The 19,924-nt window shown below is 45.8% G+C and overlaps 1 protein-coding gene across 1 annotated transcript in view; it reads left to right on the forward strand.

Moving 5' to 3' along the window:
* The window catches only part of GRIK4 (glutamate ionotropic receptor kainate type subunit 4), a 508,786-nt gene that overhangs the window by 420,715 nt on the left and 68,147 nt on the right, over positions 1-19,924 (forward strand). Inside the window, exons 12-13 of the mRNA XM_045860306.1 lie at positions 13,016-13,123; positions 17,086-17,289. Of these exons, the coding sequence (XP_045716262.1) occupies positions 13,016-13,123; positions 17,086-17,289 (312 nt within the window). The remainder of the gene's footprint in view (positions 1-13,015; positions 13,124-17,085; positions 17,290-19,924) is intronic.

Consider the following 19,924-nt stretch of genomic DNA (forward strand, 5'->3'; position numbering starts at 1 on the left):
GAAACAGTGTGTCAACCTGGGATGCACCAGGTGCTCTCACACCCCAGGCCTGCATCCCAGTGACCAGGTCTCCATGGGTACCCCTGTTTCTCTTTTGGCTATTCCTTATCCCATCTCTGAAACTTGGCTCACAGAGCCCTCTCTCAGCAAGCCTTCAGATGCTCCATTTACATGCCCCTTGTGCCTGCCTCTACTGAAGCATTCTCCTAGGCATCGCTTCCAGGGCTGGGGGTTCCTTGAGCACAGACCCAGCATCCCCCACAGCAGGAGGTGTCCCCATAGGAGCCTGGAGAAAGGGTGCACAGTGACTGGGGGGCTAGGACCTGGAGTGTGCAGGACATACACTGGACCAGCTTTCTGGCTCAAACAAACTCACATCCAGCAGGTCACTGGAGCACTGGGAACCTAGGACTTTGTCATGAGAGTTCTCTAAAGCCACAGCTCCCCAGTTTGTCCACAGGAGATTTCACACAACAAGCCTTCCCACTGACAAGTGGAATTTGAAAATTCAAGTGGAAGGCCCCTCACATCGTCAATTCATTTCTCCCTTAACACTTTCCTTCCTTTCTCTAAGAGCAATGCTCCTCTGGTTAATTAAAAGTCTATGATGTTAGAGTGTCTGCACACCTGGCTACCCCAGGATGACAGCCAAGGGCCAGATGAGCTGACTCTGGAAGAGTGTCATCTGAGGGCTTTCTCTTCCCCTGCCTCCCTGGCCCACACATGTCTGGTTCTCCCAAAGCACCAGGTCTTCCTGCTTATCAGCCTCTATGGACAATTTGCTGACTATAGAAACTTATTCTCACGTTAGCCTGCAAATAAATGATAGCTACTGACATTTTCAATGGAGGGCTGTTTTGGGCAGAGGAGCAGGGTTTCTAAGTGCTGCTTTTTAAATATATTTCTTGTAATATGCCCAATGCAACCTGCCTGAGCTTAGCTTGGAGAAGTTTGCCAGTCCTTAGTGACTCCTTTTCATGCTTCTTCAGCCAGCTCATGCCTGGGAGAGCTGGAACAGGCTGAGCTACTCATCTAGTCTCCTGCAGCAGCCTTCACCAGGCAGTTCTGATGAGATGTGGAGAAGGACACAGGCCAGAGGTGTGGGGAGAGGAAAATCCAGGGAGGTGAGAGGGGCTGTGCACAGAGGCAGGCACTGTGGGGATGTGGAAAGACTTGGGGCTAAGGACCAGCTCTCACAGCTCTTAACATTCTATTCCTCAATTGCTTCTTCAGTAAAAATGGGATGGTTGTCAGAATATCTGCTTATGTGCACCATAAAATTATTGTGAGAAGACAATGAAATTCTGTTTGTAGATGTACTTGAGCATTCTGTTCTATTGTACAACTTGTAGTTGTGTCATGCCTCATGGACATGTCTGCTTATATATTTCTGTCTTTATATGTCATATGCCTGGAGTCTGTGGGTTCAGGACAGAGAGAAATACAAAGAGGGGTTGAGTCATCTACTCCCAGTGCTCTTGCTGCAGGCCTGCAAGGCTGGCCCATGCCAGCCATGCCTGCTGGACATCAGCTCTGCCAGCCAGTCCCTCTGTGCTTCCTGGGGGTGGCATCCCCAGGGCCCTCCCCTACCTCTTTTGTCCTTTAGTCCTCACCTCTGCCCCTCCTCCACTCCCAAGCATGGCAGTATCACCATTTTCACCCTGCAGCGATTCTGTGTTGGTGTGAAGTCGAGAACCAGTAGGCATGGCTGCTCCTGGGACAGTCTACAGCCCACCTAGGGCCTACCTGACATGGCATTGCTCAGATGAGGGTGCTGATACCCTGAAATTAAAAACTCCCTGGTATGCTGCAGCACAATGACGCTATCTACACCCTGTCTCCCACCTGCAAGCCTGCGTGCATCTAGGGGCAGTGGAGGGCCATTCTCAGCTCTTCCTGAAAGCACAGCCACGCACGTCGTCCAGCTCTTCAGCATTCCACTGACCTGAGGGACGCATGTCCGACTCCATGAAGCCCAGAGGCTTCATTAGGACCTTCGGTTACATTGGCATCTGCTGCTCAGAGCCTGATTGCATCATTAGTACAACTGCTTTCCCAAGATACTCCTCTACCTGGGGAGTGTAACAAATGAAGCCAGGCGCTCTCTGTGCCCCGACTGCATCCTCATTGACAGTAGTTACCTGGTAAGATGAGGATTCCCAAGCAGGCCTGAGCTCTCTGGTAAAGTATCCACAGCAGCCCGTGGACAATAGCATCTGTCCTCTGGGAGGTGAGGGAGTGGTGCGTAGCTGAGTCTTCTATGCTTAGACCTGCTACGTACCCACCCACCAGCTTGATCACTCCCACAAAATGTTCAGAAGAGAGTCTGTGAGATTTTTGACCAAACAAGAAAAAAAGGGGGAGTTGGGATAAGTAAAAGAAACTATTAAAATCAGTAATTCTGTCCAAAAAGAAAGGTGATCTGGGTATCTTCACTGCCCCACTTAGGGAACTTGAACTTCTGAAAGCCTGAGCTTGCTGGAGGGCCTCTGAAATACCTGAGGGCATCATCTGGGGGCTTCACATTTGGTCAGAGTTGCCTGGGGAGAACAGAGCTCCAGGTCTGCTGCTAGAGGTCCTGAAGACAGCCATTGCAGGTGTGTTCTCTTCGGCAAGGTGTGTGGTGAAGGTTAGACACAATTCCACTTCACATCCTGGAGGTTGGCAATTCAGGATGGAAGTTCGGATACGTCTCGATGAAAGCCAAACATTCATGCATACCGTGCAGTTGATCCTCCTTACGTGTAGATTCCATGTTTGCAAATTCATCTGCTCACTAATATCTCTGTGTAACTCCAAATCAATACTGTGGCACTTTCTTAAACTTGCACAGAGCAGGGAAAATTTGAGTTGGCAAAAGCCAACTCAAGGTGGAAGGTTGGCAGAAGTTAGCCAAGGTGAAACAAAGTAATGTTCTGCTTTCTCATCTCAGCTTTCATTCTGTCAACAAGTTTCTTTTTCATGGCTTATTTGGTGTCACGGCTTTTGTATTTTTTTTGTTTTTTTATTTTTTGCTTTCTCTTAATGGTTTTGCTGTTTGAAATGACCCCCAAACTTAGAGCTGAAGTTCTGGCTAGTGTTTCTAAGTGCAAGAGAGCTGTTATATGCCTTACAGAAAAAATATAACTATTAGGAAAGCAGCATTCAAGCATGAGCTATAGTGCTGGTGTTCAATATTAATGAATCATCAACACTATACACTGAATAAGGTGTATGTAAACAGAAGCACATTAAATGAGGTGATATTTTGATTGATTGATGAAAGTGTTGTGATCAGAGCTCCATAGGAATCGACCCCTGTTTTCCCTTTAGGAGCAATGGGTCAATGTTTCCTAATTCACTGTTTGTGGCAATGTTCTAGAACAGAACTACTGTGAGTAATGACAACTAGCCATAGTGAGTCTCAGCCAGGAGAGCCAAGACCAAAAATCAGCAAATGTAGGAGTAGCTGCAGTTTTCCCATAGTGGCCTTTTCTCTCTGTATTCACTACCCTATATCTTATTCTCATTTTCTCACAAAGCCTAAGGACCTCATCTGCCCCCAAAGCCCTAGCCTTGCTTTTGGTTCCCCTGAGGTCAAAGTAGAATCTAAATTCTACACTCCCAGGACTGAAAGGAATAATAATGATTCCCTAGACAAGTGTTCTGCTTGAATGCTTGCATGTTTATCAATGCTTGTTCATGAAGTTCTTGAATGCCCCCAGTGTCGGGGAACTCACTGCCTATCGGGATAGTATATTCCATTTTGGGAACCTCTCATTGTTGGAAGTTTTTCTATCTATTGGGCAAAATTCTTTCCTTCTTAAGCTTTTTGCTTTTGGTCCTCAGTTCTGTTTCTCAGGTCCATGTATCTATTCCATTCTTCCCATGGCTGCCTTTACCTTTTCCTTCTGTGATGTAATTTCAATCTCTTTATCTTCCTGGTCAATATCCTTGGAACACACTCCAGTTTGTTGATGCTCCACTTAGAGAGTGGTGCCTGGAGCAATGTGCAGAATTTCAGGTGTGGTCTGAGTAGAAGAGCACCCTCTTCCTTTGCATGGAAACTATTACACCTTTGTAAATGTGTGTGTGCAACTGAAAAGACTATGAAGTGTTAACACCTTTAGGTTTACTTCTCCATTAACCCAACACATTGTCAGCTCCAAGACCAAGCACTAGTGGAAAAAAGGGAGGCACTGGTCACAGGGCTCAGAGACAGCTGTTTCATGGTAGGTGCATCTCTCCAGTGGGTGGCCACTGGCTTTCACTCCACATCCACAGAGCCATGCTTTCAGTGCCCCCTTACCTATCCCTATAGGCACCTGTCTGAGGTCCCTTTATGTTGCTCCCCTCAGGCCTATTTCTCCCAGTCTCTGCTCTAAAACACTTTGAAAATTATGCCACGTTATAAATATACCCAGCATTTTCAGGAATTTATGTTTGAGCTGGAAGGGGATAGACTATATCTTTTTTTTTATAGGTAAGATAACTGAAGACTAAAAAGAAGTGACTTTCCTAAAACAATTTCATAATCAATTCAGCAGGTATTTATGGAGCACTCAGGTACTGTCCTGAGAGCCTGAGGCCCACAGAGGGATTTGTTAATGCCATCACTAAATAAGCACTGATGCCATTATTGGCATTGGGGATGTGATGGGGAGCAAGACAATCTCCTCACTACTGGAATGTATTGTCCAGTGTGGGGGATTGGCTTGAAACAATCACCTGAGTAATTATTTGACTACAGGTATGATGAATGGTGCAGCTGGGAAGTTCCAGCCACTATGCATGAGTCCCTGTGATGGGGGACTTGACTGAAGCAGAAAGGTTGGGAAGGTGACATTCTGGGTGATGCCTGATGGATGACTGAGCATCCTCAGTTGAAGGGGAGCCTGAGGAGTCCGCTCTAGGACTCAGAGACCAGACCTGGTTGATGGCAGAGCCAGGCCCAGAAGCTAGAACTCCCGATGTTTCAGTTTTTCTGTTGTAACCCACTATCCTTTTCCTCAAGATTTAATTGAATATCCTTTACTGTATACTAAGTCGATTGAAGGCAAGGAAAAGCAAAGGTTGACTTCAAGAATAGGGACTCTAAAGCAGGGTCACTTAACAGCAAATGCCAGTGGATAAACAATCACAATTCAAGTGTTTACTAAGTGTTTAACTACATATCCATAGTCCAGTAAAATTACTATCTTGGGGGCAGTGTACATAGTGGACCTGCCAGTGTTTGAAGTTGCATTAACTATGGAACTTTGGGCAAGAAAATGAATCTTTCCAAGCCTCAGTTTTCTAATCTATAAGCAAGGGATGATAGCAATACCTCCTTACAGTGTGGTTGGGAAGATTAAATGAGATAACAAATGTAAGGCATTTAGTCCAGTATCTGACACATATATACATGTTCAAAAGTATTAGCCTGTATAATTTTCTTATAGCTAGTCCTTTAGTTACAACACTAAAGGTATGTAACTAGGTGTTGTTGATGCCAAAATGTATTTATTGAACATCAGTATGTTCAAGGTACTCTGGTAGGGTCTCATTATAGAGTAGTAAACAGGTAAGGAATTCACATCCTTATGTCAGGCACTTTCATACTTTTTGAGTATTACTTGTATTTAGGTACAATCCAAGACACACATAAATACCAACCTATGCCTAACTGAACCCAAACCTTATGAAACAGTAGTTGCCCTGCTATGTGTACTGCACTCTGATCTATTCTTAGCATATATTTCACTTTTAAAATTCAGGTCTTGACCCACTAAACTGATTTCATAACCCATTAATAGGTTGCAATCACAGTTGAACAAAACACCGCCTTAGACCAACTGAGCTGAAGGCTTAACAAGCCCAGGTAGAATTCATGTGATGAAGAGTCTTCCCAGCTGTCCCTGGGCTTGCTTCTTATCTTTCACCTTTGGCATTTGCCAAAGTCTTTGTCCTTTGATCCACAATTTTCTGCATGCAAGCACAAATTTTGTGTTAAGAGAATATTTTGACTAAGAGAATAAAGCCTTTAACCAACATCAGCAAATCCCTTTGTTCCTCAAATCACCCCCTCAGACATTGAGTTGGGGCATTACTCATGACCCAATCTCCCATGTAAACTAAACTTTTATGAATGGAGATACTGCATTTAAATTCAATAAACATTTTATTCCTTCCTGCCAGGAGGGATCATCATGGAAGCTTATATTACAAGCACTTTTAGCTAGTCTTGTATCAAGGTTTACACTGATACTGTAGAGCAGGGGTGTCAAACTCATTTTCACTGGGGGCCACATCAGCCTCATAGTTGCCTTCAAAGGGCTGAATGTAACTTTAGGACTGTATAAATGTAACTACTCCTAACAGTTAAGCGAGAGCTCGGCACTGCTGCCAGGTAGAAACAAGGTGCCAGGCCAGATAAAACAAGGTGGAGGGCTGGATTCAGCCCGTGGGCCTTGACACCTGTGCCGTAGAGACTCTGAAACTATAACTCAGTCTCAGTTCATTCCTGCAGCCTCTAACTATAGTTTTACTGCATAACTGTATAAATCAGTTCTATGTACGCCAGGAGACACTAACATTTTATATGCATCCTTCCTAATGAGAACTTGAACTTTGAACTTGAATCTGAGGTTAAAAAAAATGTGTCATTGGTTATTGTTTGTCCAACTTGAGATGGTCTTAGTGAACAAGGGTCTGGAATGAAAAGAACTTGCCTTCACACATTGTCACATGTGAGTGTCTTAGATCATCCCAATAAGGGGAAGGGGAAGGAGGCCTACTCTTGTCTCATAAGCAGCAAAATTGACTTTCCAAGGCCACACAAGTGGCAGGGTAAAACTTGAAGCCAAATCTCCTGACCTCTGGCCAGCTGCAGTCCCACCAGACAGACAATAGTAGTGTTGTCTTTACATTCTCATAGCTGATGGTGGCTCATCAAAAGTCATCGTGCACATTGTGTCCCATACAGGCTGTGTATGCAAAGTGGCCCCAAATGCTGAAGGAGCCAAAGGCCAAAGAAAGTGGTAGACAAGTCCAGCTTACCAGCCTAAAGAATCTAATAGGAAAAGTACTTACAGAAAGCAGTCTGGATCACCACACTTTCTATACCCCACGTCCCCAGACTCTATTTTACAGTTAGAAGTAGTGAGAATGTGTGGGTGATCAAAGGAATCAGTTATCAGGCTGATTTTGGCTAGTCCTCTCTGCCCAGCTGCCCATCTCTGCCCCTCCACCAGTCCGGATGAATGTTTCTTCTTTAACTCTTTGGTTGTTGGACTTCCATAGAATTTAATTTTCTGTCAGTTCTGGTTGTTTTTTGTTTCTAAATTTGTTGTTGTCCTTCTTTTGGTTGTGCAAGGAGGCACAGTGTGTCTACCTACACCTCCATCTTGGCTAGGAGTCCTAACCTTTGGCATTTTAATTATGATGGGTCTTGGAGTGGGCCTCTTTGAATCCATCATAACTGGAACTCTCTGTGCTTTCTGGACTTGCATGTCTATTTCCTTCACCAAATTAGGGGTTTTCTCTCATTATTTTTTTAAATAGATTTCCAATTTCTTGCTCTTTCTCTTCTCCTTCTGGCACCCCTATGATGTAAATGTTGGACCTCTTAAAGTTGTCCCAGAAGCTGCTTACACCATCCTCACTTGGGAGGATTTTTTTTCCTTCTTCTTGTTCTGATTGGTTGTTTTTTGCTTTCTTATGTTCCCAATCATTGATTTGATTCTTGGCTTCATCCACTATTCTGTTGTTTCCCTGTTAATTGTTCTGTATTTCAATCAGTGTTTCCTTTGTTTGTGATTGGATCTGTTTAATGCTGTTGATGTCCACACTAAGTTCCTTGAGCATCCTTATGACCATTGTTCTGAACTCTGCATCTGATAGATTGCTTATCTCCATTTTGTTTAACTCTTTTTCTGGAGTTTTGATCTGGGTACTTGAAGTATACCTCTTTGTGGGCTGAGTATACCCCCCTCTTGTAGTTGATGCTTGGTTGTTGTTGGCAGATCAATGGGAGGGATTTACCCAGGCCTGTCAGCTGCAAGGATTGGCTGTGACCACTTATCATGAGCCTCTGCTCTCTGTGAAGGATCAGCTGCACAGGGGCAAGGTGGTGGGGGAGAGCCACCTTTTAAACATTTTCTAGCTCACCACAGGCAGGCACCCAATCACTGTTCATCTTTAAGCCCTTGACTTTCCTTTTCAGCATGTTTTATTGTCTGAGTTCCTCTTCTTGCTCTGCTCTAGTCCATCCTGCATCAGGATCATCTAGAGTACTTTCTATAACACACTTAGGTGGGCCCTACTCCTAGAGTTTGTGATCCAGTCAGTCTGAAACAAGACCCGAGAATTTGCATTTCTAATGTTGATCTGTGGGTCCAGGAACTGGCCTAATCTGTCTAACAAATTACATTCTGCAATGCAAAGCCCTCTGTAGGGCACAGAAGAAATCCCACCTTCTGTCTCAGACAATGCATACCTAGTTACTAGTTTGCACATACCCCATCTCATCATCTCATTTAATCTTCTTAAGGACCCTATGAGGTAACAATTACTATTTTAGGCCCCATTTCATAGATGAGGGAAAGTAAAGTTCATAGGGATAAAGTAATTTACCCAAAGTCAAATAACTCATGAGAGAAAAGACAGGTTAAACCCAAGTCCTCCAAGTCTGGGGCCATTGCATTCATGATGCAAGTTGTACAGTGTTCAAAGGTAAGTAGAGGTTGAAATCCAGCCTGTATTCTGCATTCTCAGATGTACACTCTTATAGCCATGTCAGCTTTTTTCTTATGTGCATTAAAGTGCTGTATAGTCTAGCAGCGATAGTAATCCAAATCCATACTCTCTCCTCCCTTCTCTGCAACTCCTGGAGCCACCTGGATAATGAAGAGAAAGGCAGAGAAGTTGAGAAAGACAGGAAGTACAGAGAGAGGGCCAAGAGAAGACATTACTTGGTGAATAATCAAGACCACACATGGGGACATGTGGAAGAGACTTGTAATACAGCTGTTCCTGCAAGAGGTTTTGGGGGGCAGGTATCAGTGGGGAGAAGCAAAGGAATTTGGCTGGAGACAGAACTGCATATGTCAGTGATGACAGCTTTGTCTCCTGCTTACCCCTGGCATGTGCATGGCATGATAGGTGCCCAGTGGGTGGGGCAATTAGCTTGTGCCCCAGGGCTCCTGGCTCTGTTTCTCACTTTCCCTCCCACTGCCTTTCAGCAATTAATTTGCATTGATAATAGCCGCCAAGTAGCTTTGTTGAATCTGATGAGTTTGTTCATTTCTTGGGGGCTAATGGAAGGATGGATGGGAGGTCCATTTACTGGTTGGAGCTTAGAGGCTAATTAGCCTCTTTGCTATGTTCTCAAAGGTAGGGGGTGGGTGAATTGCTCAGGCTGTCAGATCTAGTTCTCAGTAAATTATTTTATCCCTGGCTTCTGTGGGTACCTATTTTGTGGCTCAGGTAAGACCAGCTAGTTCAGGGCTGGGGCAGACAATTAGTGAGGACTGGGTTCCCTGGACACAGTGACGTGGAAAGTGGGCTAGTATGGGGCTGAGGTCTTGCTGGCCCTGTCAGTGTGAAATGCATATTTAGGATGATAAATGGAGCCCTAAGAAATTCAGTCCTACCCCAAATAACCAAATGCTGACATCCAGATCAATAGTTCTTCATGTCTTCTATCCAGATCTGGCCCTTCCCACCCTAGGAGACCATCAGGAGCCAATTCTGACCATTTAGAAGACAGGGAGTCTGAGCCTCTGTGAGAATAATCATTTCACCTTCATGGAATGTCAAAACTCAGGAGAACAAACCTCTGTGTCCAGGTTTCTTGTTGGATGGCTGAGGCCCCTTTTTGCTTTCTCTGCTTATCTAGGCCTGTTCACAAGGGGGGGCATGTCCATGCCCCTACCCATGAGAAAGCAACAGAGACAGGAAGACATTGGATTTAGGAGTCTGACAGCTCTAGGTGCAAACCTGGGCCATACCTACTAACTAGGTGAACTTAGACAAGCCATTAAACCTCTGTGAACTCAGTTTCCTCATAAATAAAATAAAGTATTCTACAGGGTGGGTGGGAGAATTCAGAGATGATTGAACTCAGACACATCTAGCATGAGAGGTGCCCAGTAACTACTGTTATTCTTTCTCCTTTCACTTGAAAATCTAGCAGCTCATCCTGTTGCTGGTGGAAGTGGGGTCATTGCAGTGTCATGAAAAAAGCATTTTGGGGGACTTAAAAGGGATGATGAAGTCTGGAAATAAGATTTATTTGTGGCTCCAGATGCAAAATCAAAGGAGTGCCTCTGGGGTGCCAATGTCCCATTTCCAACTGTTCCACCGTGAAAAAAGTCCAATCTTGCCTTCATCAAGCCCAACACAAAGTCCGAGGTCCAAAAGTTCTGTGTCTTCTGTGCCATGCTGAAGCTCAGTTCATGTCTCTGTCTGGATCCAGCTAGCTTAGTCTATTCTCAGGCCTGCATAGTCTGCTAGTGACACATGGCTGCTATGGTGAAAATGTGCAAACAAACGGAGAATGTGTGTTACCAGGCAGGAGAGGAAAGGGGGTTTTGTGTTTGTTAAGCTCAGGTTATATTATCTTGGAGTTGGGATGGACCAGGTACTCCCTCAAACTAATCAATTAGCTTCCTCAGTTTTCCTGGGCCTGGCTGGACCCTCCCCCCTAACCAATCTGTTCCCTAGATCTTCTGGGGTTGTGTCTCTTATCCAATCTGATCCTTTCCACAGGCAAGACTGGCAGGCCTCTATGGTTGCCATTGTGACTTCTATTGCACATGTGCTTAACTCCCCTCGTGGTCTCAGGGGATGGACCAGTTGCACCTTTGGAAAATTAGAAAGCTGGTTCTTTCTCCCTACACAGGGAGGGAAGGAGCACTGATCCTCTTGGCAGGACAATGCTACAGTTCCCTGGGGTGACTATGAAGGCTGCAACTTCCTAGAAAAGCAGACTTACGCTCCATAGTTTATTATGCTTAATAATATCTGATTTCTTTTGTTCTTTCCCTTTATTTATATCTAGCTGCCTACAGTAACAACCCCTCATCCTCCCCACTCCTTTTCCCTGCAGAAAGAGGAGAAGGGGGAAGCTTGGCAATAACATGAATTGACTGGTCCCTTTTAGGGACAGTAGGCAATTCAGAGAGCCAGAAGAAGGCTTGCCTGCATTTGTCCCTGCCCCACTGACAGTAACATGCTGCCTATATGAAATGATGGCTTCCTCCTGCTTCCAAGTACCAGTCCTTGAGCAAGGTGCTGGGTGCTAGCATAAATAGGCCAGCCCAGGCTGGCTTGTGGGAGATAGACATATAAACAAAAACATGCTATAGAACATTGACAGAGCCAAACAGGGTGGCCATGAAGGCTTCCTTGGGAAGAGTCACCTGGGATCAAGAGCATAGGAGTTAAAGCCTAAGCCTCCCACCTGATGGACAAGGTGACCTCAGAAAACTTAGGTGGGTTCTTTTAGTTTGGTGTCAGCTTCTTTATCTATAAAATGAGGCTTCCTGTGCACATATGCATAAGACACTATAAAGTAGAAGTGCCCATGACTGTGTACAGGACCAATCAGGCCTTGCAGAGGTGGAGAAAGCTACCCACCTTTCTCTAGGTAGCATGCTCACAAAGGCTTGAACGTATCACCTATGGACACCATCTGGCTCCTGCCTAAAACTGAGGGCCTATAGCAAAGTCCCCAGTGATGATCCAGGGTGGTCCTAGCCTGGTCCTCTCCTCTTCAAGCTCCAAACTCTGACATCAGGGAGATGATTCCCGCTCACTAACCACTGATCCCTTGGGGTAGAGGTGGGAGCCAAGGGTGAGACATGTCTTTATTGATGTTGTAGCTTCCACAAGAGGAACTCAGAGCCCAGCTCTGGAGACTAGAGCCACATGGCACCCATTGAACTTGTGAGAGTTTCCAAGAAAGCTGCTGTTAGTGCCTGGGAATGCCTGGCAAGGCAGATGTGTGCATTTCATTGGGTTTCCACCCAGCTACCAGCTATCTCTCCTGGCTGCCCAGATCAAACACTCAGCATCAGAAATGATTTGCCAGAGGCTCCAGCTAGTAGAAATACATTGGTAACACACACACACACACACACACACACATTTATAAGGAGGGTTCCACTGGGGGAGAAAATGTGGAAAATCCCAGTGCAATTGAGTTTAGGTCTTGGTGACTTTCTAGATTAGAGAACTAAGTTGTGGATTTTTTTTCCATAGGAGTTAAGACACTGGATAAAGGAAGCATGTTCAGAGAGGTTCAATAACTTTTCTTGAGGTCATACAGTCGAGATCCATGATTCTGGGTCTGGCCTAAATAACATAATATCAAAGCGACATGTCAATGCTTTCATGTACCCTAAGAAGACAGGGTAGGCATTGCCATCTCTATTATAGGCAGAAAAACTGAGACTCAGAAAGAGTTAAGTGACTGGCCTACATTCTCAATGCTAGCAAGTGAGTCAACAGAACTAGAACCTAGCTTGTCCTTCTTCTGGTTCATTCATTCATTGACCTATTCAGCAAACATTTATTAAATGCCTAAGTTATGCTGGTTCTCTCCAGTATACCATTCCAATTCTTATTTAGATAATCAGAATTATTAAAGGCAGGAAGAAGCAAAAGAGCTTTGAGGCTCATTCCTGCCTCAAGATACTGTGAATCCACATGTTCCATTCCCTATTGTGCCAGAGAACTTCCCTGAACTCCATACCATTCCTGATTCATTTTTCCATTTTCTCTTCTGCTTGTCCTAAGTCTTTACGCCATTCTTCCCTTGCTCTCACAGGTCTCCTCACCCTTCTCTGACCCCTCAATCCCATGTAACAGTACCTCTTCCCCAGGTTAGCCCCTTGGCTTCATAGCGTACATGCTTCTATGGCGTACATGCAGCACAGGGGACTGGCCTCTCAGCTCCTTCCAACCCTGAAGACCTGCAGGACTTCAGCAGCTCAGTTCCACAGCCTCCTCCTTCCCCAATTTCTTCCCAATCCTTTCTCCTTTGTCTCCTCAGATTGGCCAGTGGCATGTGGCAGATGGCCTCAGCATGGACCACCACATCTACACCTCTAACATGTCCAACAACCTCTTCAACACCACCCTGGTTGTCACCACTATTCTGGTAAGCAAGGTGCCCTTCAAGACTCCCAGCTGCAGCTCCCCAGGCTGCCTCTTCCAACTCTAGGTTACTCATGGGCTTCCCAGTGAACAGAGGATGGGAGCTCTAATCACAGCACCAAGACCAACTTATGGAAGTGTAATTAAAGTAAAGTTGCTATTTCATATGGAAATGACATTTGATTAATTACAAAGCAGCTGGGGTGGGGAGATGGCAGTTGTGAATGCCTCTTTCAGGCAGCTGGGGAAGCTGTACCTGACCAAGGGAGGAGGGCCTATGACACCAGTGGGAGAAATCCACCAGGATGGCCCCCTTCTCTCTCGTCACAGCCTACCTTGCTGGGTGCCTATCGTGTACAAAATGCCCCCTTGCAGAGCACCTGAGCTCCAGTGGATTTTCATGGCCTGTTTATTTATTTTCAGCTGGTGAAGAAAACATTCTCACTTTATAGGGCCAGGAACCATCTTCATTTTCTACTCAGTTTTCTTCAACAATTACCAGCCCCTTCTCCCCAGGTACCAGGCACTGTGCTCATTCCTGAAGACACAAAGATGAGTAAGACTCAGTCTCTAGCCTCAAAGAGATTATAATTTAGTAGATGGCATCAGTCAGGTTCATTCATGGCCAAGGTATACTTCTTCATCCCTGAAGTCCTCATGTCTTAAAAGATTTGACAATTAAATCAAATGCATGTATTATTCAATAATTAGTTTGTTCCTCTTCCCAACCCTACTTTTTTAAGTAATCAGAAGTGTATTTCCCTGCCTGGCACAGCATCTTATCAGCAGCAGATAACCACCGTTCCCATACTGTATAATTCCAGTCCAAAGCAGAGACTTGAGTTAGCCTGCTCAGCCTTATCATTGCTAAATGTGCAAGGTCTGCAAATGTGTTAGTTTCTTTTAGGCTTTTTGAGCTTATATAAAGAGCTCAGGAACCTGCATCACTAATTTTGTGAACTCTTGGGGCCCAGGCCCTGGACTAGAATTATTTATGTTCTGTAAGCAGAGTGGGATAGGAGCCAGGAAGGAGGTATACATCTAGTCCCTTGGAACTGATGGGGAGAGGGCTCCCATCCCATTGGAGATGTCAGCAAAGCCTTCAGAGAAGGGGTGTGGAAGATGGGCTTCAAAGGTAGGGAGAACTGACTCAAGGAGAGTATTGTCAGCAGTCAGAAGATGCTGAGAAGTACAGGTTTTCCTAGGAAATGAGCATTGGCAGAGAGAGGTGAGCTATATGGCCAGAATAATTTTGTGGCACTTGTTGGGGTGTTGCCATCCCAGAGATGGACACCTGCAGCCAAGCCCTGTCCTTGAGTCCACATCTGTGCTTTTCACTGAGTGCTTAATTTCTGGAAGAGTCAGTCTGGGCACCACTTACATTCTACCCGGGATCAGGCACACCAAGTAAGACAGGACGAGGGTTGTTTGGAGCCCTGGCTATAAGAACAGGAGTCCTTAGAAATGAAGTAGCATTAGAGGAGGAGATGGGATCCCAAGGATAGAAGGAGGGATGGGAAAGCAGAAGGGGCATGAGTCCCTTCTGATCTAGAGCTGAGGGCAGCATGAGTGAAAGGCAGGGAGACTTGCCTCATGTCATTGACATGACAGTGGACTTGATCATGAATCCTAACCTTTAACTTGGAGCTTCCTCCCTCTGATATATAACCTTCTACCTTCCCCTCTCCCACTGTAGCACACTCATAAAATTGCTCTCCCCTTGTCCCCCTCATAACCTCTAGGCTGTCTGGGTCTCTACATTTCCCAACCCAAGAATCCCTTTCAGCCAGAGCTCAGCAAACTAGCATTTCAGCACTTTCCTCTCTTAGCTTCTCAAATTGTTCACAGCCAATGCTCAGAACCTTATCTCATGCCTGTCCTCAAGTCCAATTGTCCTCACAATCCCTGCTTTCAATAGCTGATCTGTGTTCTGCCTGCTGACTTCCCTTGAGCCTCAGCAGTCCCTGTGCTCATCTCTTACTCACTCCTTATCATCCCCTAAGCAGTTTTATCAAACAGTTTCATACATCTAGACTTCAAGCCCACCTGCTTCTCACACAACTCTGAGGGCTGCCATGCTCTCATCTTTGGTCTCCTCACCTCTTCTTTGTATACACATCCATGCTCTCCACCTTATTTCAGGCTCATTTCCCGGCCTCACACTCACCTTGACCCTGTCTCCTTCCACCAGATCCTATAACCATGTTGCACCAACCAGCACATATCTTTCTTCTTCAGTCTCTCCTTTTTGAAGGATTCCTCCCTTTCTGCCTACAAATATACTCTGGTCCCTCCCATCCCAAGATACTATCACCACCACCTTATCCACATCCCATTGCCCTTTCAGCTACCTACCAATTTAGGGAATCATGAATCATGGGTTTGGTGGACCCTTGGGCATCCTCCAACTCTGTCCTTTGCTAATTGCAAACTGAAGCTCAGAGAGAGATGTGAATTGTAGCAGTTGGTGGAAAGATGGTCTTCCCACCTTCTTCTACCTCCTAACTTCTTAAAACACTGCTCCAAACTCACCCATGCACATCACATTCACTCCCCAATCCTTGCAGAGTTCAGCCACCCCCATTGACTCTCCCATGAAGGGTTGCCAGTGACAAAGGATCCAGACGTTCTGTCTGCCTTCTTGAAAGTTCTTCCTTCTTGACTTCCAGGACCTCATTTTCCTGATTTCCAACTTCTCTGGTTGCTCTGCTTTGTCTTCTTCTGTAGCTGATCTTCATTTTTCCTAAGATCAGGGCCTTCCCAAAGGCCTCTTTTTATCCTTCTAGTCCTTCCTCAGTTTTTTCCCTCAATGGCTTCAGTATTCTGGACCTTCAGTCATTACCTCCAAATAGAAGCCTCCAGCCTCTGCCCCCAATCCTTCCCTCACTCAGACAGCACTCAAATTCAACATGATCCAAATCTTTTTCCCTTACAAACCACCCATGGCAGTGAGACACCATCCTCAGTTCTCTCTCTGGCTCCAGGACTCTGAGGACCCCTACCCTCTGTGCCCCACACCCAAGCTGTTATCAAGCTGGACCCTTTCTGTGTCCTTCCAGCACTCTGTAATCCAACCTGAGTCAAACTCTGGCTCAGGACTCAATACCTCAACTCAGGGAAGTCTGTTCTCACTCCCAGATGTTCTGTCCCTTGCTACTTAATATTTTTTACTCACATCCTTAAGTCTTTAAAAGTGTTGATGCTTGTCTACTATATATGTGCAATGTACACTTACCTCATCCTGGCAGCCAAGGCCCATACCGACCCTAATTCATCTTTCCAAATTTACTCTCCTGTCCCCGCACCTCTATACCACCCATGCTCCACTAAATGGGAAGGCCCATTGTCCCCTGAATAGCCCAAGCTTGATCTAATTCAGATTATGCCCTCAGTCATCCCTTTCCCTTGCCTATGATGCCCTCCATCTGTATGATGTCCATCTGTCAGTGTTCTGTCATCTTCCAGAACACTGGGGAGCCCAGCTCCATTCCCATCTCCTCCATGGAAACTCCCCTGGACACTACACCAGAGAGGCCCTCCCCCCTTCCCAACACTCCTGGCTGGACAAGCTCTACCTTGCGTTGCAGTTGTTCATTACATGTTCTTACCTAGCATGCTATATTCTCAGCATCCTTGTACCTCATAATGCTCAGTGACAGTTCTGTGTGGAATAAACAAAAGAAAGGGATGGGGTGGCGGTGGTATCAGATGATAACCTTAAACAAGGTAGAGGGGCTTTGGCTTGATACTCTGTGCAATGGAACTCTTGTGCATTCCTGGTAAGAGAAGTGCCTAGAAGCTCGAGGAGGGGAGCTAATCACCACCTCCAAAGTAGCTCATTATCCAAACCACTTTCCTTATTTTACCCCATGGTCTCCCTAACCTCCTGCGCCCTGGGTCCCCCATCATGTGTGACTGAGACACCAGGGCTAAGAGGAAAATGACAGCTGTCCAGTTTTGCTGCAGGAAAACCCATATTTAATGCTGAAGGGGAACCACCAGGAGATGGAAGGCAATGACCGCTACGAGGGTTTTTGTGTGGACATGCTCAAAGAGCTGGCAGAGATCCTCCAGTTCAACTACAAGATCCGTCTGGTTGGAGATGGTGTGTACGGCGTTCCTGAGGCCAATGGCACCTGGACAGGAATGGTTGGGGAGCTGATCGCTAGGGTAAGGAAAGAGCAGGTGGTGTGGACTAAGGGGTGGGTTGGGGAGGGAGACGAAGGACATAAAGTTGTGCTGTATGCTTATGAACCCTCCATTTACTCAGTCCATTATTCATGCATTTTTCATTTATTTGTCTATTCATTGCTCAAGTCTTTACTGAGCTGGCACTGAGCCAGTCAGCAGTGAAAATTATTGGTAAATATTTGACATCGTGGTGTTTTCCCAGTCCAGTACCTGGACCAAGTAAGGGAGGCTTTGACCAATTCACATGAATTAGAGAGTTTAGGTTCCATTTTTGGGTAATCCAGGTGCTCTTTGTTTCTTCTGATCATTTTATTGTTCATTAGCATGACTGGCAGGGCTTGGACAGGCTCTGAGAAAGTGAAACACACTTTCAGTTGACTTTGACCTTTGAGAGGTACTGTCAGGGAACACAAGGTTAAAATAACAGGGGAAACGGATTAACTATCAGAGGAGTTGGTCAGAGTTACAGTTATTGTTACTTATATTATTTTCTGCTGCCATTCATGTGTTTCCACAGACCCTGGGCCAACGTGTACTTGCTCAGGCTATAGATTTCCACAATGAATATGGATTCAAATACAGGGGAGCTTCTCAGAATATCAGTCATCTGTTAGGTTAGAGCAAGGATATAGAAAGTTCTTCCACCAGGAAGTCTCTTTTTTTTCTGGGTACACACTATTAATATCTATAAAAATTGATTAGGTTATTGTTACTTCACAGCCCATATTTTCATAACTGAGTGTTCCTGGTCAAGATAGGTGATGGACACCTCACTGCAGAGAGTCCAGACCTGGTTCTGAGGGCGACCTTGAGCTGACACCTTGCTCTCTCTATGGGTTCTGAGAGCAGGAGGAGCCCTGCTGTGCTCCAGCAGCTAGCTTCCTGGCTACTGTCAACAGGCAGTGTGCTTTACAGACATGATCACTGATCCTGTTTCAACTTAACTACTTCTTATCCCCACTTTAAAAATGAGCCATCTGGAGCTTGAACAATTTACCCGAACCCACAAAGTTGTATGAGACTGGGCTGGGATTTGAATCCAGATCTGTCTCACTCCAGAGCCTACATTCGTTCTGTCACAGTACACACCTCAGCTGGACTTTGATGTCACTAAGAGAGGTGCACATAAATCCAGGCCAGTTTGTCCTTCCTTTCTCTTTCTCCTCCCTCCCTCACATCTCTTTCCCTTCTACCTCTGCTTTCTTTTTTCTTTTATTTTCTCTTTATTCCCTTCCCTTTAACCCTTTACCTGTACCAAAGTTGGACTATAAGATAAAATCCTAGTATTAGTTGGGGTATTGACTCAGCTGCCTGTGGCAGAGCCATGTGCAAGCTCTGCAGACCAGAGCACAGGCCCTCAGAGCTGAGGACGAGGGTGCTCAGGAGTGTGCCTGGTGGCACAGCATCTGCAGTGACCCAGCAGGCTGAACAGCAAGGCTTGTTCAAGGACTGGAAATTGTCCACATGCTAGAGTGTGGAGGGAGCTTGATCAGAAGTGGGGCCTTGCTCCAGGGAAAGGCTTGCCAGCCGAGAACTGACCCCAACACAGCCTTCTGCATCTCCCAGGTCAGGGTGTGGGTGAAGCCTCCTACAGAGAGTCACTTATTTGTGAGACTCAGGCCTAAGTGGCTGATGACACCAAGCTTCAGTGGAAAAGGATGTGCTGCTTTTCTGTACAGTTTCAGACCCTCCTTGAAACAGTCCTCTTGCAGTGTGCACGAGCAGCCCAGCAGGGTAAACAGAAAGTGGGAACACCAGGCCTTTTCCTTCCCTCTCACTAGTGTACTCAGTCACTCTGAGCCCTTTTCTCCAGCCCCTTTTACTGCCAGGTAACTGGTGGGTGACCTCAGGGATGTCAGAGTCAGCACACAGCCCCTTATTCCTGTGACATGAACTGGCAGAGAGAGGAGAGCAGCCTGAGACTTGAGGACATGCAGCTACACACAGAATGACTTAGGCAATCAGAGAAGAATCTTACCATTCACCCCAGATCAGCTTTCAAGCCAAAATGCTACAGCTTTGGTCTCATCAAAACTTGGCTACATGGTAAATTAAACCCATTCATTTAATAAATATTTATTGAATACCTTCCATGATTCCAAACATTGGAGACTCAATAGGGGATGAAATAAACAAGGACACTGCTCTGTGAACCTTCCCAGTGAGAGACAGACATGAGTAAACAATCACATCCATGTATAATTTTAGACTCTGAGCAGTGCAAGAAAGGTACAGGAGGGACAGTGAGGGCACATAGAGAGAGTGGGCTCCAATCACAAGAGGAAAGTGGGTGGGGGAAGCATGCTTTTCTTTGGGAATGATGTTTGAGTGGACTTCTGAAGGGCAGGAAGAGCACTCTAGCCAGAAGGCAGTCTGAACACCCCTGGGATTAACTGGGCAGGAGGGCAGGAGAGGGTGCTGCTGGGACCCATCCTTCCCCAGGTTTGAGGCTTTGATGTGTCTGCCAGGATGTCCCCTGGGATTATAGCCATCCTGAGTCTTGATTCCCTTTATGAGACTCCTTCCCAAGCCACGTATGAATGTCCCAGGGGCCGTGTTCACAGAGCATTGGCATTCCTGGGTGTCCCAGCTGGAAGAGACCTCAGAGTCTCTC

This window comes from Phyllostomus hastatus, unplaced genomic scaffold (genome assembly GCF_019186645.2).
Source record: "Phyllostomus hastatus isolate PE091 unplaced genomic scaffold, TTU_PhHast_1.1 phas_scaffold_193, whole genome shotgun sequence".
Classification (NCBI taxonomy): Eukaryota; Metazoa; Chordata; class Mammalia; order Chiroptera; family Phyllostomidae; genus Phyllostomus; species Phyllostomus hastatus.